Raw genomic sequence first — 26,339 nt, forward strand, 5'->3', positions numbered from 1 at the left:
TGGTGTGTGTGTGTGTTCCTCACCACATCCTTCCTGTAGAGGACCTCTAGTATGTTACTCAGCAGCTGACAGTAGTAGCTGTGTGTGTGTGTGTGTGTGTGTGTGTGTGTGTGTGTGTGTGTGTGTGTGTGTGTGTGTGTGTGTGTGTGTGTGTGTGTGTGTGTGTATGTTCCTCACCACATCCTTCCTGTAGAGGACCTCTAGTATGTTACTCAGCAGCTGACAGCAGGCCTCCAGTTCCTCCTGGTTCTCTAGATGAAACTTCAGCTGTTCTGTCATCAGAGGAAGCAGGATCTCCCGGCAGTCTGCAGGAAACATACAGTACCAATCAATCAACCCATCCAACTACCCATCCAACTACCCATCCATCCATCAATCTACCTACCCATCCATCCATCCAGCTACCCACCCATCCATCCATCTACCCATCCATCCATCCAACTACCCATCCATGTATCCATCCATCCATCTAACCATCTATCTACCCATCCATCTACCCACCCATCCATCCATCTACCCATCCAACTACCCATCCATCCATCCATCTACCCACCCATACATCCATCTACCTACCCATCCATCCATCTACCCATCTACCCACCCATCCATCCATACATACATCCATCCATCCACCTACCCATCCATCCATCTACCCACCCATCCATCCATCTACCCATCCATCCATCCATCTACCCACCCATACATCCATCTACCCATCCAACTACCCATCCATCCATCCATCTGCCTACCCATCCATCCATCTACCCATCTACCCACCCATCCATCTACCCATCCACCCACCCATCCATCTACCCATCCATCCATCCATCCATCTACCCATCTACCCACCCATCCATCTACCCATCCATCCACCCATCCATCCATCCATCCATCTACCCACCCATCCATCCACCCATCCATCCATCCATCCATCCATCCACCCACCCATTCATACATCCATCCATCCAACCATCCACCTACCCATCCATCCATCCATCTACCCACCCACCCATCCACCCATCCATCCATCTACCCATCCACCCATTCATCTACCCACCCATCCATCTACCCATCCATCCATCTACCCACCCACCCATCCATCCATCTACCCAACCACCAATCCATACACCCACCCATCCATCCATCCATCCATCTACCCACCCATCCATCTACCCACCCATCCATCCATCCATACATCTACCCATCCAACTACCCATCCATCCACCCATCCATCCAACTACCCATCCATCCATCCACCCATCCATCCATCTACCCACCCATCCATCCATCCACCCATCCATCCATTTACCCATCCAACTACCCACCCATCTATCCATCCATCCACCCACCCATCCATCCATCCATCCATCCATCCATCCACCCAACTACCCAACCATCCATCTACCCATCCATCCAACTACCCATCCATCCATCTACCCATCCATCCAACTACCCATCCATCCATCTACCCATCCATCCATCTACCTACCCATCCATACATCCATCTACCTACCCATCCATCCACCTACCCATCCATCTACCTACCTACCCACCCATCCATCCAACTACCCACCCATCCATCCATCTACCTACCCATCCATCCATCCATCTACCATCCATCCATACATCTACCTACCCATCCATACATCTACCTACCTACCCACCCATACATCCAACTACCCACCCATCCATCCAACTACCCACCCATCCATCCATCTACCTACCCATACATCTACCTACCCATCCATCCATCCATCCATCTACCCATCCATACATCTACCTACCCATCCATCCACCTACCCATCCATACATCTACCTACCCATCCATCCATCCACCCATACATCTACCCATCCATCTATCCATCCATCCATCCATCTACCCATCCATCCATACATCTACCCATCCATCCATCCATCCACCCATCCATCTACCCATCCATCTATCCATCCATCCATACATCTACCCATCCATCCATCCATCCATCCATCCATCCATACATCTACCCATCCATCCATCCATCCACCCATCCATCTATCCATCCATCCATACATCTATCCATCCATCCATACATCTACCCATCCATCCATCCATCCACCCATCCATCTACCCATCCATCCATCCATCCATCTACCCATCCATCCATCTACCCATCCATACATCCATCTACCCATCCATACATCTACCTACCCATCCATCCATCCATCTACCCATCCATACATCCATCTACCCATCCATCCATACATCTACCCATCCATCCATCCATCCATCCATCTACCCATCCATCCATCCATCCATCCATCTACCCATCCATCCATCTACCCATCCATACATCCATCTACCCATCCATACATCTACCTACCCATCCATCCATCCATCTACCCATCCATACATCCATCTACCCATCCATACATCCATCTACCCAACCATCCATCCACCTACCCACCCATCCATCCATCTACCCATCCATACATCTACCTACCCATCCATCCATCTACCCATCCATCCATCTACCCATCCATCCATCTACCCATCCATACATCTACCTACCCATCCATCCATCTACCCATCCATCCATCTACCTACCCATTCATCCATAAAGTACTAAAGTAACCTGGCCTAAACCCTAAGCAAGTTTTTTTTTTTAAGTCTTTATTCTTTTGGAACTTTTTGTAATATTTACTGTACATTTTTTATTGATTATTTCACTTTTGTTTATTATCTACTTCACTTGCTTTGGCAATGTAAACATGTTTCCCATGCCAAGAAAACCATTAAATTGAAAGAGAAATACAGAGAGAGAGGGAACGAGAGAGAGAGAGCGAGCGAGAGAGAGCGAGAGAGCGAGAGAGAGCGAGAGAGAGCGAGAGAGAGAGAGAGCGAGAGAGAGCGAGAGAGAGCGAGAGAGAGCGAGAGGGAGTGAAATAGAGGGAGTGAAATAGAGGGAGTGAGAGAGAGAGAGAGAGAGGGAGAGAGCGAGAGAGCGAGGGAGTGAAAGAGAGAGTGAGGGAGTGAAAGAGAGAGAGGGAGAGAGAGGGAGTGAAAGGGAGAGAGAGGGAAAGAGAGGGAGAGATGGGAGGGAAAGAGAGAGGGAGCGAGAGAGAGACAGAGAGGGAGAGGGAGAGAGGGAGCGATAGGGAGAGGGGAGGGAAAGAGAGAGGGGGGGTGAGAGAAGGAGAAAGAGCGAGATAGACAGAGAGTAGGAAATCCATATGGAGAGAGTTACCTGAAGCGGTCAATGATAAATTAACATATGTTATTAAACCCAGAAATTCCAATCTACAGGTAGTGCCGTGTGGTTAAAATGAAAGCTAGGGGCCTGAGGGACCAACAGTGAGAAGGATAGAGAACAGCCCTTCCTGGGGATCAAATAGAGAGAGAGGAGGATGGAGGAGTAGAGGGATATGGGTCAGGGAGAAGAGGAGGATGGAGATTGAGAACCAGGAGGATGGAGGGATATGGGTCAGGAAGAAGAGGAGGATGGAGGGACATGGGTCAGGAAGAAGAGGAGGATGGAGGGACATGGGTCAGGAAGAAGAGGAGGATGGAGGGACATGGGTCAGGGAGAAGAGGAGGATGGAGGGACATGGGTCAGGAAGAAGAGGAGGATGGAGGGACATGGGTCAGGAAGAAGAAGAGGACGATGGAGGGACATGGGTCAGGAAGAAGAGGACGATGGAGGGACATGGGTCAGGAAGAAGAGGAGGATGGAGGGACATGGGTCAGGAAGAAGAGGATGATGGAGGGACATGGGTCAGGAAGAAGAGGAGGATGGAGGGACATGGATCAGGAAGAAGAGGAGGATGGAGGGACATGGTCAGGAAGAAGAGGAGGATGGAGGGACATGGGTCAGGGAGAAGAGGAGGATGATGGGACATGGGTCAGGGAGAAGAGGAGGATGATGGGACATGGGTCAGGAAGAAGAGGAGGATGATGGGACATGGTTCAGGGAGAAGAGGAGGATGATGGGACATGGTTCAGGGAGAAGAGGAGGATGATGGGACAAGGGTCGAGGAGAAGAGGAGGATGGAGGGACACGAGTCAGGGAGAAGAGGAGGATGGAGGGCCATGGGTCAGGACGAAGAAGAGGATGGAGGGACATGGGTCAGGGAGAAGTGGAGGAATGGGACATGGGTCAGGGAGAAGAGGAGGAATGGGACATGGGTCAGGGAGAAGAGGAGGATGGAGGGACATGGGTCAGGAAGAAGAGGAGGATGGAGGGACATGGGTCAGGGAGAAGAGGAGGAATGGGACATGGGTCAGGGAGAAGAGGAGGATGGAGGGACATGGGTCAGGGAGAAAAGGAGGAATGGGACATGGGTCAGGAAGAAGAGGAGGATGGAGGGACATGGGTCAGGGAGAAGAGGAGGAATGGGACATGGGTCAGGAAGAAGAGGAGGATGCAGGGACATGGGTCAGGAAGAAGCGGAGGATGGAGGGACATGGGTCAGGAAGAAGAGGAGGATGGAGGGACATGGGTCAGGAAGAAGAGGAGGATGGAGGGACATGGGTCAGGGAGAAGAGGAGGATGGAGGGACATGGGTCAAGGAGAAGAGGAGGATGATGAGACATGGTTCAGGGAGAAGAGGAGGATGATGGGACAAGGGTCAGGGAGAAGAGGAGGATGGAGGAATGGAGGGACACGAGTCACCACTCGTCTGAATCAAGTGCACCCACCACCAACAGGGCCTCTGAATCAAGTGCACCCACCACCAACAGGGCCTCTGAATCAAGTGCACCCACCACCAACAGGGCCTCTGAATAAATGAAATATTAGGATCACAAGTCTGTGTGTCTTTCCTCCAGAAATGTTTGGTGATCCACCAGGAACACCTTGAAGATCAACCGCTTGTTTCACTCATTTGTTTGTAAACAATATAGTGGTAAACAAACACTGTACAGCCTCAAAACATGATTAAACTATAATGTTGATATCATGGGCGGTCAGTCCTTGTAGCCACAGCTCTGTCTATGAATTTGAGAGCGGTTAGATTTCCCCAGCCCCCCCCCCCACCACCACCACCCCCTCAGCTGTCAACCCGAAACGCTGGTGGGGTGACACTTTGTAAATGGTTTGAAATGTCCATTGCCCATTTAGTGATTCTACACCTGCATTGTTTGCTGTTGGTGGTTTTAGACTGGGTTTCTGTGTAAGCACTATGAGATATCAGCTGATGTACGAAGGGCTATATAAACAGCCAGAAGAGGACTGGCCACCCCTCATAGCCTGGTTCCTCTAGGTTTCTTCCTAGGTTTTGGCCTTTCTAGGGAGTTTTTCGTAGCCACCGTGCTTCTACACCTGCATTGCTTGCTGTTTGGGGTTTTAGGCTGGGTTTCTGTACAGCACTTTGAGATATCAGCTGATGTACGAAGGGCTATATAAATACATTTGGTTGATTGAGATTGTGGTGCCATCTGTGGTGTACGGGACAGAACGCTAAGCTGTGTGCTATTAGGGGACACTGTTGAGTAATCCTCCTGATGCTGAAACACCAAAACAAATCTCCCATCTGAGGGACTCTGGCTCATTGTCTACAGTGTTTAATACCTGGTCTTTCCAGTGCCGAAATTCCCTCACTCCCCCTCTCTATGGGAAACATACACACACACACACACTCACCCTCTCACACACACACACACACACTCACCCTCTCTCACACACACACAAACGCACTCTCACACACACACACTCACCCTCTCTCTCACACACACACACACACTCACCCTCTCTCACACACACACACATGCCCTCACACACACACACACACACAAACGCACTCTCACACACACACTCACCCTCTCTCTCACACACACACAAACACTCACCCTCTCTCACACACACACACACACACACACTCACCCTCTCTCACACGCACACAAACACTCACCCTCTCTCACACACACACACACACACTCACCCTCTCTCACACGCACACAAACACTCACTCTCTCTCACACACACACACACACTCACCCTCTCTCACACGCACACAAATGCCCTCACACACACACACACACACTCACCCTCTCTCACACACAAACACTCACCCTCTCTCACACACACACAAACACTCACCCTCTCTCACACACACACAAACACTCACCCTCTCTCACACACACACACCAACTCTCACACACACACAAACGCCCTCTCACACACACACAAACAAACACTCACCCTCTCTCACACACCCTCTCGCTCTCACACACACACACACAAACAAACACTCACCCTCTCTCACACACCCTCGCTCTCACACACACACACACACAAACGCCCTCTCACACACACATACAAGAGACAAGCTTTCTTGTCCTCCCACACAGCTAGATGAACAGCACTAGTAATCTGTTTGCGTGGGATAAAAACACAGAAGCACTTCAGAAATGACAGACCATCCACATTGTTGGAGTGGCTGGCTAAGGTTCAATAGACTAGACCAGAGGGTTGGTCCATTTTCACTAGGGTTTAATATATTAGACTAGAGGGTTGGCCCATACTAGACCAGAAGGTTGGTCCATATTCACTAGGGTTTAATATATTAGACTAGAGGGTTGGCCCATGTTAGATGAGAGGGTTGGTCCATATTAGACTTGAGGGTTGATCCATATTAGACTAGAGGGTTGGCCCATATTAGACTCGAGGGTTGGCCCATATTAGACTAGAGGGTTGGCCCATATTAGACTCGAGGGTTGGCCCATATTCACTATAGGGTTGGTCCATATTCACTATAGGGTTGGTCCATATTAGACTAGAGGGTTGGTCCATATTAGACTAGAGGGTTTAATATATTAGACTAGAGGGTTGGTCCATATTAGACTAGAGGGTTGGCCCATATTAGACTAGAGGGTTGGCCCATATTAGACTAGAGGGTTGGCCCATATTAGACTAGAGGGTTAGCCCATATTAGACTAGAGGGTTGGCCCATATTAGACTAGAGGGTTGGCCCATATTAGACTAGAGGGTTGGCCCATATTAGACTAGAGGGTTGGCCCATATTAGACTAGAGGGTTGGCCCATATTCACTATAGGGTTGGTCCATATTAGACTAGAGGGTTGGCCCATATTAGACTAGAGGGTTGGCCCATATTCACTATAGGGTTGGTCCATATTAGACTAGAGGGTTGGCCCATATTAGACTAGAGGGTTGGCCCATATTCACTATAGGGTTGGTCCATATTAGACTAGAGGGTTGGTCCATATTAGACTAGACGGTTGGCCCATATTAGACTCGAGGGTTGGCCCATATTCACTATAGGGTTGGTCCATATTAGACTAGAGGGTTGGCCCATATTAGACTAGAGGGTTGGCCCATATTAGACTACAGGGTTGGCCCATATTAGACTAGAGGGTTGTCCCATATTAGACTAGAGGGTTGGCCCATATTAGACTACAGGGTTGGCCCATATTAGAATAGAGGGTTTAATATATTAGAATAGAGGGTTTAATATATTAGACTAGAGGGTTGGCCCATATTAGACTAGAGGGTTGGCCCATATTCACTATAGGGTTGGTCCATATTAGACTAGAGGGTTGGCCCATATTAGAATAGAGGGTTGGCCCATATTAGACTAGAGGGTTGGTCCATATTAGACTAGAGGGTTGGTCCATATTAGACTAGAGGGTTGGCCCATATTAGACTAGAGGGTTGGCCCATATTAGACTAGAGGGTTTAATATATTAGACTAGAGGGTTGGCCCATATTAGACTAGAGGGTTGGTCTATATTAGACTAGAGGGTTGGCCCATATTAGACTAGAGGGTTGGTCCATATTAGACTAGAGGGTTGGTCCATATTAGACTAGAGGGTTGGTCCATATTAGACTAGAGGGTTGGTCCATATTAGACTAGAGGGTTGGTCCATATTAGACTAGAGGGTTGGTCCATATTAGACTAGCGGGTTGGTCCATATTAGAATAGAGGGTTTAATATATTAGACTAGCGGGTTGGTCCATATTAGACTAGAGGGTTGGTCCATATTAGAATAGAGGGTTTAATATATTAGACTAGAGGGTTGGTCCATATTAGAATTGAGGGTTGGTCCATATTAGACTAGAGGGTTGGTCCATATTAGACTAGAGGGTTTAATATATTAGACTAGAGGGTTGGTCCATATTAGACTAGAGGGTTTAATATATTAGACTAGAGGGTTGGTCCATATTAGACTAGAGGGTTTAATATATTAGACTAGAGGGTTGGTCCATATTAGACTAGAGGGTTGGTCCATATTAGACTAGAGGGTTGGCCCATATTAGACTAGAGGGTTGGTCCATATTAGACTTCGAGGGTTGGTCCATATTAGAATAGAGGGTTTAATATATTAGACTAGAGGGTTGGTCCATATTAGACTAGAGGGTTGGCCCATATTAGACTAGAGGGTTGGTCCATATTAGACTAGAGGGTTGGCCCATATTAGACTAGAGGGTTGGTCCATATTAGACTAGAGGGTTGGCCCATATTAGACTAGAGGGTTGGCCCATATTAGACTAGAGGGTTGGCCCATATTCACTATAGGGTTGGTCCATATTAGACTAGAGGGTTGGCCCATATTAGACTAGAGGGTTGGCCCATACTAGACTAGAGGGTTGGTCCATATTAGACTAGAGGGTTTAATATATTAGACTAGAGGGTTGGCCCATATTAGACTAGAGGGTTGGTCCATATTAGACTAGAGGGTTGGCCCATATTAGACTAGAGGGTTTAATATATTAGACTAGAGGGTTGGCCCATATTAGACTAGAGGGTTGGCCCATATTAGACTAGAGGGTTGGCCCATATTAGACTAGAGGGTTGGTCCATATTAGACTAGAGGGTTGGCCCATATTAGACTAGAGGGTTGGCCCATACTAGACTAGAGGGTTGGTCCATATTAGACTAGAGGGTTTAATATATTAGACTAGAGGGTTGGCCCATATTAGACTAGAGGGTTGGTCCATATTAGACTAGAGGGTTGGCCCATATTAGACTAGAGGGTTGGTCCATATTAGACTAGAGGGTTGGTCCATATTAGACTAGAGGGTTGGTCCATATTAGACTAGAGGGTTGGCCCATATTAGACTAGAGGGTTGGCCCATATTAGACTAGAGGGTTGGCCCATATTAGACTAGGGGGTTGGCCCATATTAGACTAGAGGGTTGGTCCATATTAGACTAGAGGGTTGGTCCATATTAGACTAGAGGGTTGGCCTATATTCACTATAGGGTTGGTCCATATTAGACTAGAGGGTTGGCCCATATTAGACTAGAGGGTTGGCCCATATTCACTATAGGGTTGGTCCATATTAGACTAGAGGGTTGGCCCATATTAGACTAGAGGGTTGGCCCATATTAGACTAGAGGGTTGGCCCATATTAGACTAGAGGGTTGGTCCATATTAGAATAGAGGGTTTAATATATTAGACTAGAGGGTTGGTCCATATTAGAATAGAGGGTTTAATATATTAGAATAGAGGGTTTAATATATTAGACTAGCGGGTTGGTCCATATTAGACTAGAGGGTTGGTCCATATTAGAATAGAGGGTTTAATATATTAGACTAGAGGGTTGGTCCATATTAGACTAGAGGGTTGGCCCATATTAGACTAGAGGGTTGGCCCATATTAGACTAGAGGGTTGGTCCATATTAGACTAGAGGGTTGGTCCATATTAGACTAGAGGGTTGGTCCATATTAGACTAGAGGGTTGGTCCATATTAGACTAGAGGGTTGGTCCATATTAGACTAGAGGGTTGGTCCATATTAGACTAGCGGGTTGGTCCATATTAGACTAGAGGGTTTAATATATTAGACTAGAGGGTTGGTCCATATTAGACTAGAGGGTTTAATATATTAGACTAGAGGGTTGGCCCATATTAGACTAGAGGGTTGGCCCATATTAGACTAGAGGGTTGGTCCATATTAGACTAGAGGGTTGGTCCATATTAGACTAGAGGGTTGGTCCATATTAGACTAGCGGGTTGGTCCATATTAGACTAGAGGGTTTAATATATTAGACTAGAGGGTTGGTCCATATCAGACTAGAGGGTTGGTCCATATTAGACTAGAGGGTTGGCCCATATTAGACTAGAGGGTTGGCCCATATTAGACTAGAGGGTTGGCCCATATTAGACTAGAGGGTTGGCCCATATTAGACTAGAGGGTTGGCCCATATTAGACTAGAGGGTTGGTCCATATTAGACTAGAGGGTTGGCCCATATTCACTATAGGGTTGGTCCATATTAGACTAGAGGGTTGACCCATATTCACTATAGGGTTGGTCCATATTAGACTAGAGGGTTGGTCCATATTAGACTAGAGGGTTGGCCCATATTCACTATAGGGTTGGTCCATATTAGACTAGAGGGTTGACCCATATTCACTATAGGGTTGGTCCATATTAGACTAGAGGGTTGACCCATATTCACTATAGGGTTGGTCCATATTAGACTAGAGGGTTGGTCCATATTAGACTAGAGGGTTGGCCCATATTCACTATAGGGTTGGTCCATATTAGACTAGAGGGTTGACCCATATTCACTAGAGGGTTGGTCCATATTAGACTAGAGGGTTGGTCCATATTAGACTAGAGGGTTGGCCCATATTAGACTAGAGGGTTGGTCCATATTAGACTAGAGGGTTGGTCCATATTAGACTAGAGGGTTGGTCCATATTAGACTAGAGGGTTGGTCCATATTAGAATAGAGGGTTTAATATATTAGACTAGAGGGTTGGCCCATATTAGACTAGAGGGTTGGTCCATATTAGACTAGAGGGTTGGTCCATATTAGACTAGAGGGTTGGCCCATATTAGACTAGAGGGTTGGCCCATATTAGACTAGAGGGTTGGTCCATATTAGACTAGAGGGTTGGTCCATATTAGACTAGAGGGTTGGTCCATATTAGACTAGAGGGTTGGTCCATATTAGACTAGAGGGTTGGCCCATATTAGACTAGAGGGTTGGTCCATATTAGACTAGAGGGTTGGCCCATATTAGACTAGAGGGTTGGTCCATATTAGACTAGAGGGTTGGTCCATATTAGACTAGAGGGTTGGTCCATATTAGACTAGAGGGTTGGCCCATATTAGACTAGAGGGTTGGCGCATATTAGACTAGAGGGTTGGCCCATATTAGACTAGAGGGTTGGTCCATATTAGACTAGAGGGTTGGTCCATATTAGACTAGAGGGTTGGTCCATATTAGACTAGAGGGTTGGTCCATATTAGACTAGAGGGTTGGTCCATATTAGACTAGAGGGTTGGTCCATATTAGACTAGAGGGTTTAATATATTAGACTAGAGGGTTTAATATATTAGACTAGAGGGTTGGTCCATATTAGACTAGAGGGTTGGTCCATATTAGAATAGAGGGTTTAATATATTAGACTAGCGGGGGAATATTGTTCGAACGGGGTTATAATAGGGACATGGGTTTATAATAGGGACATGGGTTTATGATGGGTTTATAATAGGGACATGGGTTTATAATAGGGACATGGGTTTATGATGGGTTTATAATAGGGACATGGGTTTATAATAGAGACATGGGTTTATAATGGGGTTATAATAGGGACATGGGGTAATAATGGGGTTATAATAGGGACATGGGTTTATAATAGGGACATGGGTTTATAATGGGGTTATAATAGGGACATGGGGTTATAATGGGGTTATAATAGGGACATGGGGTAATAATGGGGTTATAATAGGGACATGGGTTTATAATAGGGACATGGGTTTATAATAGGGTTATAATAGGGACATGGGGTAATAATGGGGTTATAATAGGGACATGGGTTTATAATAGGGACATGGGTTTATAATGGGGTTATAATAGGGACATGGGGTTATAATGGGGTTATAATAGGGACATGGGTTTATAATAGGGACATGGGTTTATAATAGGGACATGGGGTTATAATGGGGTTATAATAGGGACATGGGGTTATAATGGGGTTATAATAGGGACATGGGGTTATAATAGGGACATGGGGTTATAATAGGGACATGGGGTTATAATAGGGACATGGGGTTATAATAGGGACATGGGTTAATAATAGGGACATGGGTTTATAATAGGGACATGGGTTTATAATGGGTTATAATAGGGACATGGGGTTATAATGGGGTTATAATAGGGACATGGGTTTATAATAGGGACATGGGGTTATAATGGGGACATGGGTTTATAATAGGGACATGGGTTTATAATAGGGACATGGGTTTATAATAGGGACATGGGTTTATAATAGGTTTATAATAGGGACATGTGTTTATAATAGGTTTATAATAGGGACATGGGTTTATAATAGGTTTATAATAGGGACATGGGTTTATAATAGGGACATGGGTTTATAATAGGGACATGGGTTTATAATAGGGACATGGGTTTATAATAGGGACATGGGTTTATAATAGGGACATGGGGTTATAATGGGTTTATAATAGGGACATGGGGTTATAATGGGTTTATAATAGGGACATGGGGTTATAATAGGGACATGGGTTTATAATAGGGACATGAGTTTATAATGGGTTTATAATAGGGACATGGGTTTATAATAGGTTTATAATAGGGACATGGGTTTATAATAGGGACATGGGGCTATAAAGGGGTTATTATGGGGACATGGGGTTAAAATGGGGTTACAATAGGGACATGGGGTTATAACAGAGTGATAATAGGGATATAACTGGGTTATAACGGGGGAACAGGGTTATAATGGGGTAGTAACAGAGAAAAAAGGGGGAATAGGTTTATAATGGGGAAAAGGGTATAGGGTTATAACATAGTTATAATGGGGAAATAGGTTTATAATGGGGGAATAGGGTTATAATGGGGTTATAGGGTTATAATGGGGTTATAGGGTTATAATTGGGGAATAGGGTTATAATGGGGTTATAGGTTTATAATGGGGTTATAGGGTTATAATGGGGGAATAGGGTTATAATGGGGTTATAGGTTTATAATGGGGTTATAGGGTTATAATGGGGGAATAGGGTTATAATGGGGGAACAGGGTTTATAATGGGGTTATAGGGTTATAATGGGGGAATAGGGTTATAATGGGGTTATAGGGTTATAATGGGGGAACAGGGTTTTATCTGGTACTAAAATAATCCTGATACTCCTAGATGTAGGGTTATAATGGGGGAATAATCCTGATACTCCTAGATGTAGGGTTATAATGGCGGAATAAACCTGATACTCCTAGATGTAGGGTTATAATGGGGGAACAGGGTTATAATGGGGGAATAAACCTGATACTCCTAGATGTAGGGTTATAATGGGGGAATAAACCTGATACTCCTAGATGTAGGGTTATAATGGGGGAACAGGGTTATAATGGGGTAGTAACAGAGAAAAAAGGGGGAATAGGTTTATAATGGGGAAAAGGGTATAGGGCTATAACATAGTTATAATGGGGAAATAGGTTTATAATGGGGGAATAGGGTTATAATGGGGGAATAGGGTTATAATGGGGGAATATGGTTATAATGGGGTTATAGGGTTATAATGGGGTTATAGGGTTATAATGGGGGAACAGGGTTTTATCTGGTACTAAAATAATCCTGATACTCATAGATGTAGGGTTATAATGGGGGAATAATCCTGATACTCCTAGATGTAGGGTTATAATGGCGGAATAAACCTGATACTCCTAGATGTAGGGTTATAATGGGGGAACAGGGTTATAATGGGGGAATAAACCTGATACTCCTAGATGTAGGGTTATAATGGGGGAATAAACCTGATACTCCTAGATGTAGGGTTATAATGGGGGAATAAACCTGATACTCCTAGATGTAGGGTTATAATGGGGGAATAATCATGATACTCCTAGATGTAGGGTTATAATGGGGGAATAAACCTGATACTCCTAGATGTAGGGTTATAATGGGGGAATAATCCTGATACTCCTAGATGTAGGGTTATAATGGGGGAATAATCCTGATACTCCTAGATGTAGGATTATAATGGGGGAATAATCATGATACTCCTAGATGTAGGGTTATAATGGGGGAATAATCCTGATACTCCTAGATGTAGGGTTATAATGGGGGAATAATCCTGATTACTCCTAGATGTAGGGTTATAATGGGTGAATAAACCTGATACTCCTAGATGTAGGGTTATAATGGGGGAATAATCCTGATACTACTAGATGTAGGGTTATAATGGGGGAATAAACCTTGATACTCCTAGATGTAGGGTTATAACGGGTGAATAAACCTGATACTCCTAGATGTAGGGTTATAATGGGGGAATAATCCTGATACTACTAGATGTAGGGTTATAATGGGGGAATAAACCTTGATACTCCTAGATGTAGGGTTACAATGGGGGAATAATCCTGATACTCCTAGATGTAGGGTTATAATGGGGGAATAATCCTGATTACTCCTAGATGTAGGGTTATAATGGGTGAATAAACCTGATACTCCTAGATGTAGGGTTATAATGGGGGAATAATCCTGATACTACTAGATGTAGGGTTATAATGGGGGAATAAACCTTGATACTCCTAGATGTAGGGTTATAATGGGTGAATAAACCTGATACTCCTAGATGTAGGGTTATAATGGGGGAATAATCCTGATACTACTAGATGTAGGGTTATAATGGGGGAATAAACCTTGATACTCCTAGATGTAGGGTTACAATGGGGGAATAAACCTGATACTCCTAGATGTAGGGTTATAATGGGGGAATAATCCTGATACTCCTAGATGTAGGGTTATAATGGGGGAACAATCCTGATACTCCTAGATGTAGGGTTATAATGGGGGAATAATACTGATACTCCTAGATGTAGGGTTATAATGGGGGAATAATCCTGATACTCCTAGATGTAGGGTTATAATGGGGGAACAGGGTTATAATGGGGGAATAATCCTGATCCTCCTAGATGTGTTGTTGTGTATCCATTGGAAACCAAGTCGGCTCTCCCTTGGAGTCGAAGCTGGGGGCCTGTTTCATGGTGTCATTTCCTGTCATTTCTAATTGGTTTAGAGGTCAGTAGAAAGCACAAAGAGAGAGTTCCCATAGAAAGAATCAGCTGTTGTTTCCCTCATCCATCTACATTAGACCAGTGCTTTGGGCAGTCAGTGGGTCTGTCCTCATCCATCTACATTAGACCAGTCAGTGGGTCTGTCCTCATCCATCTACATTAGACCAGTCAGTGTGTCTGTCCTCATCCATCTGCATTAGACCAGTCAGTGTGTCTGTCCTCATCCATCTACATTAGACCAGTCAGTATGTCTGTCCTCATCCATCTACATTAGACCAGTCAGTGTGTCTGTCCTCATCCATCTGCATTAGACCAGTCAGTGTGTCTGTCCTCATCCATCTACATTAGATCAGTCAGTGTGTCTGTCCTCATCCATCTGCATTAGACCAGTCAGTGTGTCTGTCCTCATCCATCTACATTAGACCAGTCAGTGGGTCTGTCCTCATCCATCTACATTAGACCAGTCAGTGTGTCTGTCCTCATCCATCTGCATTAGACCAGTCAGTGTGTCTGTCCTCATCCATCTACATTAGATCAGTCAGTGTGTCTGTCCTCATCAATCTACATTAGACCAGTCAGTGTGTCTGTCCTCATCCATCTGCATTAGACCAGTCAGTGTGTCTGTCCTCATCCATCTACATTAGACCAGTCAGTATGTCTGTCCTCATCCATCTACATTAGACCAGTCAGTGTGTCTGTCCTCATCCATCTGCATTAGACCAGTCAGTGTGTCTGTCCTCATCCATCTACATTAGATCAGTCAGTGTGTCTGTCCTCATCCATCTGCATTAGACCAGTCAGTGTGTCTGTCCTCATCCATCTACATTAGACCAGTCAGTGTGTCTGTCCTCATCCATCTACATTAGACCAGTCAGAGTGTCTGTCCTCATCCATCTCCATTAGACCAGTCAGTGTGTCTGTCCTCATCCATCTACATTAGACCAGTGTCTTTCCTCATCCATCTAGCGTGTATTGGGTTGTGTGTGTATTGGGGTGTGCGTGTATTGGGCTGTGTGTGTATTGGGCTAACCCCACACACAGACACTAACCCCACACACAGACACTAACCACACAGACACTAACCCCACACACAGACACTAACGTAGGGCTAGCGTGTGCCACAGTAGGCTGTATGGAGGACCAGCCTCTCTGGTCAACATCCATTACCTTCAGGGCTGCTTGGCAGGAAGGTTTAAATCCTCCCCTCTAACACAGAGCAGCCTGACATGGTACATTACAGAACTACACAGACACCTTCCTCAACTACCTGCCATGTTCACCTGACACATGGTGGCTGACAGAGGGGGGAGATGGAGACATACGGAGAGAGGGGGGAAGAGAGATACGGAGAGGGGGGAAGAGAGATACGGAGAGGGGGGGAAGAGACGGAGAGACAGAAGGAGAGCGGGGGAAGAGAGATACGGAGAGACAGAAGGAGATGGGGGGAAGAAACGGAGAGAGAGAAGGAGATGGGGGAAGAGACGGAGAGACAGAAGGAGAGCGGGGGAAGAGACGGAGAGAGAGAAGGAGAGGGGGGGAAGAGACAGAAGGAGAGGGGGGGAAGAGACAGAGAGAGAGAAGGAGATGGGGGGAAGAGACGGAGAGACAGAAGGAGAGCGGGGGAAGATACGGAGAGACAGAAGGAGAGCGGGGGAAGATACGGAGAGAGAGAAGGAGAGGGGGGAAGAGACAGAAGGAGAGGGGGGGAAGAGACGGAGAGACAGAAGGAGAGCGGGGGAAGAGACGGAGAGAGAGAAGGAGAGGGGGGGAAGAGACAGAAGGAGAGGGGGGGAAGAGACAGAGAGAGAGAAGGAGATGGGGGGAAGAGACGGAGAGACAGAAGGAGAGCGGGGGAAGATACGGAGAGAGAGAAGGAGAGGGGGGAAGAGACAGAAGGAGAGGGGGGGAAGAGACAGAGAGAGAGAAGGAGAGGGGGGGAAGAGACGGAGAGAGAGAAGGAGAGGGGGGGAAGAGACAGAGAGAGAGAAGGAGAGGGGGGAAGAGACGGAGAGAGAGAAGGAGAGGGGGGAAGATACGGAGAGAGATGAGAGGGGGGAAGAAACGGAGAGAGAGAAGGAGAGGGGGGGGGGGAGACGGAGAGAGAAGGAGAGGGGGGGAGAGACGGAGAGAGAGAAGGAGAGGGGGGGAGAGACGGAGAGAGAGAAGGAGAGGGGGGGAGAGAGATACGGAGAGAGAGAAGGAGAGGGGGGGAAGAGAGATACGGAGAGAGAGAAGGAGAGGGGGGGAAGAGAGATACGGAGAGAGAGAAGGAGGGGGGAAAGAGAGATACGGAGAGAGAGAAGGAGAGGGGGGAAGAGAGATACGGAGAGAGAGAAGGAGGGGGGGAGAAAGGAAGATAAGGAGAGAGACTATCAAGCTGACAGAATTATCTAGAATAGATAAGATGGATTAGTGTGGTGGGGTCTTCTCTGACACAGAGACAACAGGACTGACTGTAGCACCCCCCTGACATAACCCTGTTACACCTTAACATGGCACACTGGAGACGGGCGTGTTGGGGTTTCATCGTGTGTGGGGCTTGGCATGCGGGGCTTGGCGTGTGGGGCTTGGCTGTGCAGAGCTTCAAGGTCGAGGCTTCATCGTGCAGAGCTTGGCTGTTTCGAGCTCTGTGCGTGGGGCTGTTTGGCTCGCTGTGCGTGGGGCTGTTTGGCTCGCTATGCGTGGGGCTGTTTGGCGCTCTGTGTGTAGGGCTGGCAGAGATGGTGCTGAGTAGTGAAGTTCTTACCATGCTGTGTGAAGAGATCACTGTGGACGATGTCGATGAGGCAGTTCAGCTTCTGTTTGACCAGACGACCCAGAGGAACCTTCAGAATGAACTCTGTGAACAGTTTACTGTAAAGACAAACAGAATGAACTCTGTGAACAAACAACATAATGAATTCTGAACAGTTTACTGTAAAGACAAAAAACAGAATGAACTCTGAACAGTTTACTGTAAAGACAAACAGAATGAACTCTGAACAGTTTACTGTAAAGACAAACAGAATTAACTCTGAACAGTTTACTGTAAAGACAAACAACAGAATGAACTCTGAACAGTTTACTGTAAAGACAAACAGAATGAACTCTGAACAGTTTACTGTAAAGACAAACAGAATTAACTCTGAACAGTTTACTGTAAAGACAAACAACAGAATGAACTCTGAACAGTTTACTGTAAAGACAAAAAACAGAATGAATTCTGAACAGTTTACTGTAAAGACAAAAAACAGAATGAATTCTGAACAGTTTACTGTAAAGACAAAAAACAGAATGAATTCTGAACAGTTTACTGTAAAGACAAACAACAGAATGAACTCTGAACAGTTAACTGTAAAGACAAACAACAGAATGAACTCTGAACAGTTTACTGTAAAGACAAACAGAATGAACTCTGAACAGTTTACTGTAAAGACAAAAAACAGAATGAATTCTGAACAGTTTACTGTAAAGACAAAAAACAGAATGAATTCTGAACAGTTTACTGTAAAGACAAAAAACAGAATGAATTCTGAACAGTTTACTGTAAAGACAAAAAACAGAATGAATTCTGAACAGTTTACTGTAAAGACAAACAACAGAATGAACTCTGAACAGTTAACTGTAAAGACAAACAACAGAATGAACTCTGAACAGTTTACTGTAAAGACAAACAGAATGAACTCTGAACAGTTTACTGTAAAGACAAACAACAGAATGAACTCTGAACAGTTTACTGTAAAGACAAACAGAATGAACTCTGAACAGTTTACTGTAAAGACAAACAGAATGAACTCTGAACAGTTTACTGTAAAGACAAACAACAGAATGAACTCTGAACAGTTTACTGTAAAGACAAACAGAATGAATTCTGAACAGTTTACTGTAAAGACAAACAGAATGAACTCTTAACAGTTTACTGTAAAGACAAACAACAGAATGAACTCTGAACAGTTTACTGTAAAGACAAACAGAATGAACTCTGAACAGTTTACTGTAAAGACAAACAACAGAATGAACTCTGAACAGTTTACTGTAAAGACAAAAAACAGAATGAATTCTGAACAGTTTACTGTAAAGACAAACAACAGAATGAACTCTGAACAGTTTACTGTAAAGACAAACAGAATGAATTCTGAACAGTTTACTGTAAAGACAAACAACAGAATGAACTCTGAACAGTTTACTGTAAAGACAAACAACAGAATGAACTCTGAACAGTTTACTGTAAAGACAAACAGAATGAATTCTGAACAGTTTACTGTAAAGACAAACAACAGAATGAACTCTTAACAGTTTACTGTAAAGACAAACAACAGAATGAACTCTGAACAGTTTACTGTAAAGACAAACAGAATGAACTCTGAACAGTTTACTGTAAAGACAAACAACAGAATGAACTCTGAACAGTTTACTGTAAAGACAAACAACAGAATGAACTCTGAACAGTTTACTGTAAAGACAAACAACAGAATGAACTCTGAACAGTTTACTGTAAAGACAAACATAATTAACTTTGTAAACAGTTTACTGTAAAGACAAACAGAATTAACTTTGTGAACAGTTTACTGTAAAGACAAACAACATAATTAACTCTGAACAGTTTACTGTAAAGACAAACAACAGAATTAACTCTGAACAGTTTACTGTAAAGACAAACAACAGAATTAACTCTGAACAGTTTACTGTAAAGACAAACAGAATTAACTTTGTGAACAGTTTACTGTAAAGACAAACAGAATTAACTTTGTGAACAGTTTACTGTAAAGACAAACAACAACAAACAACAGAAATGTCCGATAGGAGCAGAGTTTTATTGGCTCAGCGGCTGGAGTCATTCATTAAATCCAATGTCCATGTCAGATGGTGACGTCTCTACTGAGTTGGTGTCAGCCTTAGTTCCAGGTAGTTGGTGTCAGCCTTAGTTCCAGGTAGTTGGTGTCAGCCTTAGTTCCAGGTAGTTGGTGTCAGCCTTAGTTCCAGGTAGTTGGTGTCAGCCTTAGTTCCAGGTAGTTGGTGTCAGCCTTAGTTCCAGGTAGTTGGTGTCAGCCTTAGTTCCAGGTAGTAGGTGTCAGCCTTAGTTCCAGGTAGTTGGCATCAGCCTTAGTTCCAGGTAGTTGGCGTCAGCCTTAGTTCCAGGTAGTTGGTGTCAGCCTTAGTTCCAGGTAGTTGGCGTCAGCCTTAGTTCCAGGTAGTAGGCGTCAGCCTTAGTTCCAGGTAGTAGGCGTCAGCCTTAGTTCCAGGTAGTAGGTGTCAGCCTTTGTTCCAGGTAGTAGGTGTCAGCCTTAGTTCCAGGTAGTTGGTTCAGTTAGGAGGAATGTAAACTATTTATCTGTTGTGTCATAGTGAGTGAGCAACATAGTTGTTGAACATGACAGAGACTGTTACAGGCTACCAACAGTTCCCTGTATACAGCCTTCAACCCATGTTGTATGTGTGTGACTACAGTATACTGACATGACTAACCCACGGGTATTACATAGAACTACATCCTGTTAACAACATGGGTATTACATAGAACTACATCCTGTTAACACCATGGGTATTACATAGAACTACATCCTGTTAACAACATGGGTATTACATAGAACTACATCCTGTTAACATGGGTATTACATAGAACACAACTGCATCATGTTAACAACATGGGTATTACATAGAACTACGTCTTGTTAACAACATGGGTATTACATAGAACTACATCTCGTTAACAACATTGGTATTACATAGAACTACATCATGTTAACAACATGGGTATTACATAGAACACAACTACATCATGTTAACAACATGGGTATTACATAGAACTACATCCTGTTAACAACATGGGTATTACATAGAACTACATCATGTTAACAACATGGGTATTACATAGAACACAACTACATCATGTTAACAACATGGGTATTACATAGAACTACATCATGTTAACAACATGGGTATTACATAGAACTACATCCTGTTAACACCATGGGTATTACATAGAACTACATCCTGTTAACAACATGGGTATTACATAGAACACAACTACATCCTGTTAACAACATGGGTATTACATAGAACACATCTACATCCTGTTAACAACATGGGTATTACATAGAACACAACTACATCATGTTAACAACATGGGTATTACATAAAACTACATCCCGTTAACAACATGGGTATTACATAGAACTACATCCTGTTAACACCATGGGTATTACATATAACACAACTACATCATGTTAACAACATGGGTATTACATAGAACACAACTAAATCCTGTTAACAACATGGGTATTACATAGAACTACATCCTGTTAACAACATAGGTATTACATAGAACTACATCCTGTTAACAACATGGGTATTACATAGAACTACATCCTGTTAACAACATGGGTATTACATAGAACTACATCATGTTAACAACATGGGTATTACATATAACTACATCCTGTTAACAACATGGGTATTACATAGAACACAACTACATCCTGTTAACAACATGGGTATTACATAGAACTACATCATGTTAACAACATGGGTATTACATAGAACACAACTACATCATGTTAACAACATGGGTATTACATAGAACTACATCCTGTTAACAACATGGGTATTACATAGAACTACATCCTGTTAACAACATGGGAATTACAGAACACAACTACATCCTGTTAACAACATGGGAATTACAGAACACAACTACATCATGTTAACAACATGGGTATTACATAGAACTACATCCTGTTAACAACATGGGTATTACATAGAACTACATCCCGTTAACAACATGGGTATTACATACAACTACATCATGTTAACAACATGGGCATTACATAGAACACAACTGCATCCTGTTAACAACATGGGTATTACATATAACTACATCCTGTTAACAACATGGGCATTACATAGAACTACATCCTGTTAACAACATGGGTATTACATAGAACTACATCATGTTAACAACATGGGTATTACATAGAACTACATCCTGTTAACAACATGGGCATTACATAGAACACAACTACATCCTGTTAACAACATGGGTATTACATAGAACTACATCCTGTTAACAACATAGGTATTACATAGAACTACATCCTGTTAACAACATGGGTATTACATAGAACACATCTACATCCTGTTAACAACATGGGTATTACATAGAACTACATCCTGTTAACAACATGGGTATTACATAGAACTACATCATGTTAACAACATGGGTATTACATAGAACTACATCCTGTTAACAACATGGGTATTACATAGAACTACATCCTGTTAACAACATGGGTATTACATAGAACTGCATCCTGTTAACAACATGGGTATTACATAGAACACATCTACATCCTGTTAACAACATGGGTATTACATAGAACTACATCCTGTTAACAACATGGGTATTACATAGAACTACATCCTGTTAACAACATGGGTATTACATAGAACACAACTACATCCTGTTAACAACATGGGTATTACATAGAACTACATCCTGTTAACAACATGGGTATTACATAGAACTACATCATGTTAACAACACGGGTATTACATAGAACTACATCCTGTTAACACCATGGGTATTACATAGAACTACATCCTGTTAACAACAAGGGTATTACATAGAACACAACTACATCATGTTAACAACATTGGTATTACATAGAACACAACTACATCATTGTAGCAACATGGACATTGAATTGACCATATTTTGTATGCAATATATCCTTTGAGGAAAATGTTCTCTTGAGGAAAGTACATTCATGGGATGAGGGATGAGGGATGAAGGGGTGTCTCCTTCGCTAGAGGACGGGTACTGAAGTTCTGCTTGCTGCCCCGTTGGAGGCAAGTGTTTGGCAAGGGATGAAACATTCTCAGCGTGGCCTCAATTCATCCCTCTCTTCTCCTCAGCCAGGTTTGTGTTGACAACTGGAGCAACTAATCCCCTGCTCTTCTGTCGGTGCGGAAGAAAAGCAGAAAGCTTGGCCCTCCACCTTCCTTTCCTTCGGCTCTGATAGAACAGCTTTGCCCTGACGGCGCTGTCAGGAAACAGGAAACGGGAGCTGGGTGGAAAGTAGAAAGCACAGCTACACAGAAAGGCCAGCTGAACACTGTAATCTGTGATTAGAAAAGAAGCCAGGGACACAGCAGGTGGGGAAAATGACACTGTTTGAACTTTGTATTCAGGTGTTTTCTGGCTTTAACACTGGACACCGTGGGGAACAGGAGACCAGGGGAGAAGAGGATGGAGAGGAGGGGAGAAGAGGAGGGAGGGAGGGAGTGAGGAGAGGGGGATAGAGGGAGGGAGGAGAGGGGGATAGATGGAGGGAGGAGAGGGGGATAGAGGGAGGGAGGAGAGGGGGATAGAGGAGGGAGGGAGGAGAGGAGGATAGAGGAGGGAGGGAGGAGAGGAGGATAGAGGAGGGAGGGAGGGAGGGAGGGAGGGAGGGAGGGAGGGAGGGAGGGAGGGAGGGAGGGAGGGAGGGAGGGAGGGAGGGAGGGAGATGGGGATAGAAGAGGAGGGAGAGAGGAGAGGAGGATAAAAGAGGAGGGAGGGAGGAGAGGAGGATAGAAGAGGAGCGAGGGAGGGAGGGAGGGAGGGAGGGAGGGAGGGAGGGAGGGAGGGAGGGAGGGAGGGAGGGAGGGAGGGAGGGAGATGGGGATAGAAGAGGAGGGAGAGAGGAGAGGAGGATAAAAGAGGAGGGAGGGAGGAGAGGAGGATAGAAGAGGAGCGAGGGAAGGAGGGAAGGAGGGAGGGAGGGAGGGAGGGAGGGCAGGAGGGAGGGAGGGCAGGAGGGAGGGAGGAGATGGGGATAGAAGAGGAGGGAGGGAGGGAGGGAGGGAGGGAGGGAGGGAGGGAGGGAGGGAGGGAGGGAGGGAGGGAGGGAGGGAGGGAGGGAGGGAGGGAGGGAGGGAGGGAGGGAGGGAGAAGATCAGGGAGGAGAGGAGGATAGAAGATGAGGGAGGAGAGGAGGATAGAAGAGGAGGGAGGAGAGTAGGATAGAAGAGGAGGGAGGAGAGTAGGATAGAAGAGGAGGGAGGAGAGGAGGATAGAAGAGGTGGAAGGGAGGAGAGGAGGGCAGAAGAGGAGGAGGGCAGAAGAGGAGGAAGGGAGGAGAGGAGAAGAGGAGGGAAGGAGGTGTCATGACATTGGCCTCTTTGGGTATAGCAACAGACATCCTGGACCGCCCCTGAGCCCAGTTAGGGTCAGACATCCTGGGACCGCCCCTGAGCCCAGTTAGGGTCAGACATCCTGGGACCGCCCATGAGCCCAGTTAGGGTCAGACATCCTGGGACAGCCCCTTTTCTGCCATTCCCAATAAAACCCAACTTTAAGAAATTATCAGCAGACCGAGCTTACCTCAATTAAGAGATGGCTAAAGGTTGCAGACCATGTTTCTCTTAATCACGGGAGTACAAAGGTTGTAAGACCATTGCTGAATATTTTAACCATACCACGTGGTTAAACTTTTAGACTATCGATACCAACAGAATGAGAACAAGTCTTTGATATTAATTACTAGTCTGCAGCTAGGAATTCGGTATCATTGAACTCGAAGAACGACAACCGCCGAAACATCCATTCTAAAAGGAATATCACTCTGAACTATCCCCTCTAACCACAACCGAGAGAGAGAGGGAGAGAGACGGACAATTCTACAAAATAAATGAACTTTTCACCAGCGATCAAGACGACACACTGAACGTAAATATGTATATTACTTCCAATTGTTCCCGAATGAGTGAGCGTTCATGTGCAAAGGATTAGCATTTCAATTGTTATAGTTATCACTTTGTAGTGACTTCTTAGTCGACCCCCACTCCCCTTTTGTCTAACAAGCCGCAATGCCGGTTTAGTCCACTAGGGGCACATTCTCCTATCATTAAATGTACCTTGTTTGTTTGTTTATGCATTTCTGTGAATTACTTAGTTAGTAATAAATAAATGATACAAGACAATTGATGTATGGATGACTCATAGTGAAGACTGGGTTCGTGTAGATAACCAACAATTTACGACGTTTGGAATGAGCCACAGTGTGGCTAAGGTTAGGCATGAGGTCAGCAGTGTGGCTAAAGGTTAGGCATGAGGTTAGCAGTGTGGCTAAATGTTAGGCATGAGGTTAGCAGTGTGGTTGAGGTTAGGCATGAGGTCAGCAGTGTGGCTTAAATGTTAGGCATGAGGTTAGCAGTGTGGTTGAGGTTAGGCATGAGGTTAGCAGTGTGGCTAAAGGTTAGGCATGAGGTTAGCAGTGTGGTTGAGGTTAGGCATGAGGTTAGCAGTGTGGCTGAGGTTAGGCATGAGGTTAGCAGTGTGGTTGAGGTTAGCCATGAGGTTAGCAGTATGGTTAAGGTTAGGCATGAGGTTAGCAGTATGGTTAAGGTTAGGCATGAGGTTAGCAGTGTGGCTAAAGGTTAGGCATGAGGTTAGCAGTGTGGCTAAAGGTTAGGCATGAGGTTAGCAGTGTGGTTGAGGTTAGGCATGAGATTAGCAGTGTGGTTGAGGTTAGGCATGAGGTTAGCAGTGTGGTTGAGGTTAGGCATGAGGTTAGCAGTTAGCAGTGATTTGCCAGTCTGTCTGGGTAGCGAGGTGGTCAGATAGTGACTAGCCAGTCTGTCTGGGTGGAGAGGTGGTCAGATAGTGACTAGCCAGTCTGTCTGCGTAGAGAGGTGGTCAGATAGTGACTAGCCAGTCTGTCTGGGTAGAGAGGTGGTCAGATAGTGACTAGCCAGTCTGTCTGGGTAGAGAGGTGGTCAGACAGTGACTAGCCAGTCTGTCTGGGTAGAGAGGTGGTCAGATAGTGACTAGCCAGTCTGTCTGGGTAGAGAGGTGGTCAGATAGTGACTAGCCAGTCTGTCTGGGTAAAGAGGTGGTCAGATAGTGACTAGCCAGTCTGTCTGGTAGAGAGGTGGTCAGATAGTGACTAGCCAGTCTGTCTGGGTAGAGAGGTGGTCAGATAGTGACTAGCCAGTCTGTCTGGGTAGAGAGGTGGTCAGACAGTGACTAGCCAGTCTGTCTGGGTGGAGAGGTGGTCAGATAGTGACTAGCCAGTCTGTCTGGGTAGAGAGGTGGGTCAGATAGTGACTAGCCAGTCTGTCTGGGTAGAGAGGTGGTCAGATAGTGACTAGCCAGTCTGTCTGGTAGAGAGGTGGTCAGACAGTGACTAGCCAGTCTGTCTGGGTGGAGAGGTGGGTCAGATAGTGACTAGCCAGTCTGTCTGGGTGGAGAGGTGGGTCAGATAGTGACTAGCCAGTCTGTCTGGGTGGAGAGGTGGGTCAGATAGTGACTAGCCAGTCTGTCTGGGTGGAGAGGTGGTCAGATAGTGACTAGCCAGTCTGTCTGGGTAGAGAGGTGGTCAGATAGTGACTAGCC

General features: G+C 45.1%; 1 protein-coding gene across 4 annotated transcripts in view; it reads right to left on the reverse strand.

Moving 5' to 3' along the window:
* LOC110513667 (dedicator of cytokinesis protein 1) overlaps positions 1-26,339 on the reverse strand; it is a 636,864-nt gene that overhangs the window by 394,168 nt on the left and 216,357 nt on the right. For all 4 annotated transcript variants that reach the window (XM_090228873.1, XM_090228870.1, XM_090228871.1 and 1 more), the window contains exons 25-26: positions 17,730-17,836; positions 178-305 (exon numbers count right to left, since the gene is read on the reverse strand). In XM_090228873.1, the coding sequence (XP_090084999.1) occupies positions 178-305; positions 17,730-17,836 (235 nt within the window). The remainder of the gene's footprint in view (positions 1-177; positions 306-17,729; positions 17,837-26,339) is intronic.

The sequence above is a fragment of the Oncorhynchus mykiss genome, unplaced genomic scaffold (assembly GCF_057628025.1).
Source record: "Oncorhynchus mykiss isolate SJ-2025 unplaced genomic scaffold, ASM5762802v1 scaffold103, whole genome shotgun sequence".
Lineage (NCBI taxonomy): Eukaryota > Metazoa > Chordata > Actinopteri > Salmoniformes > Salmonidae > Oncorhynchus > Oncorhynchus mykiss.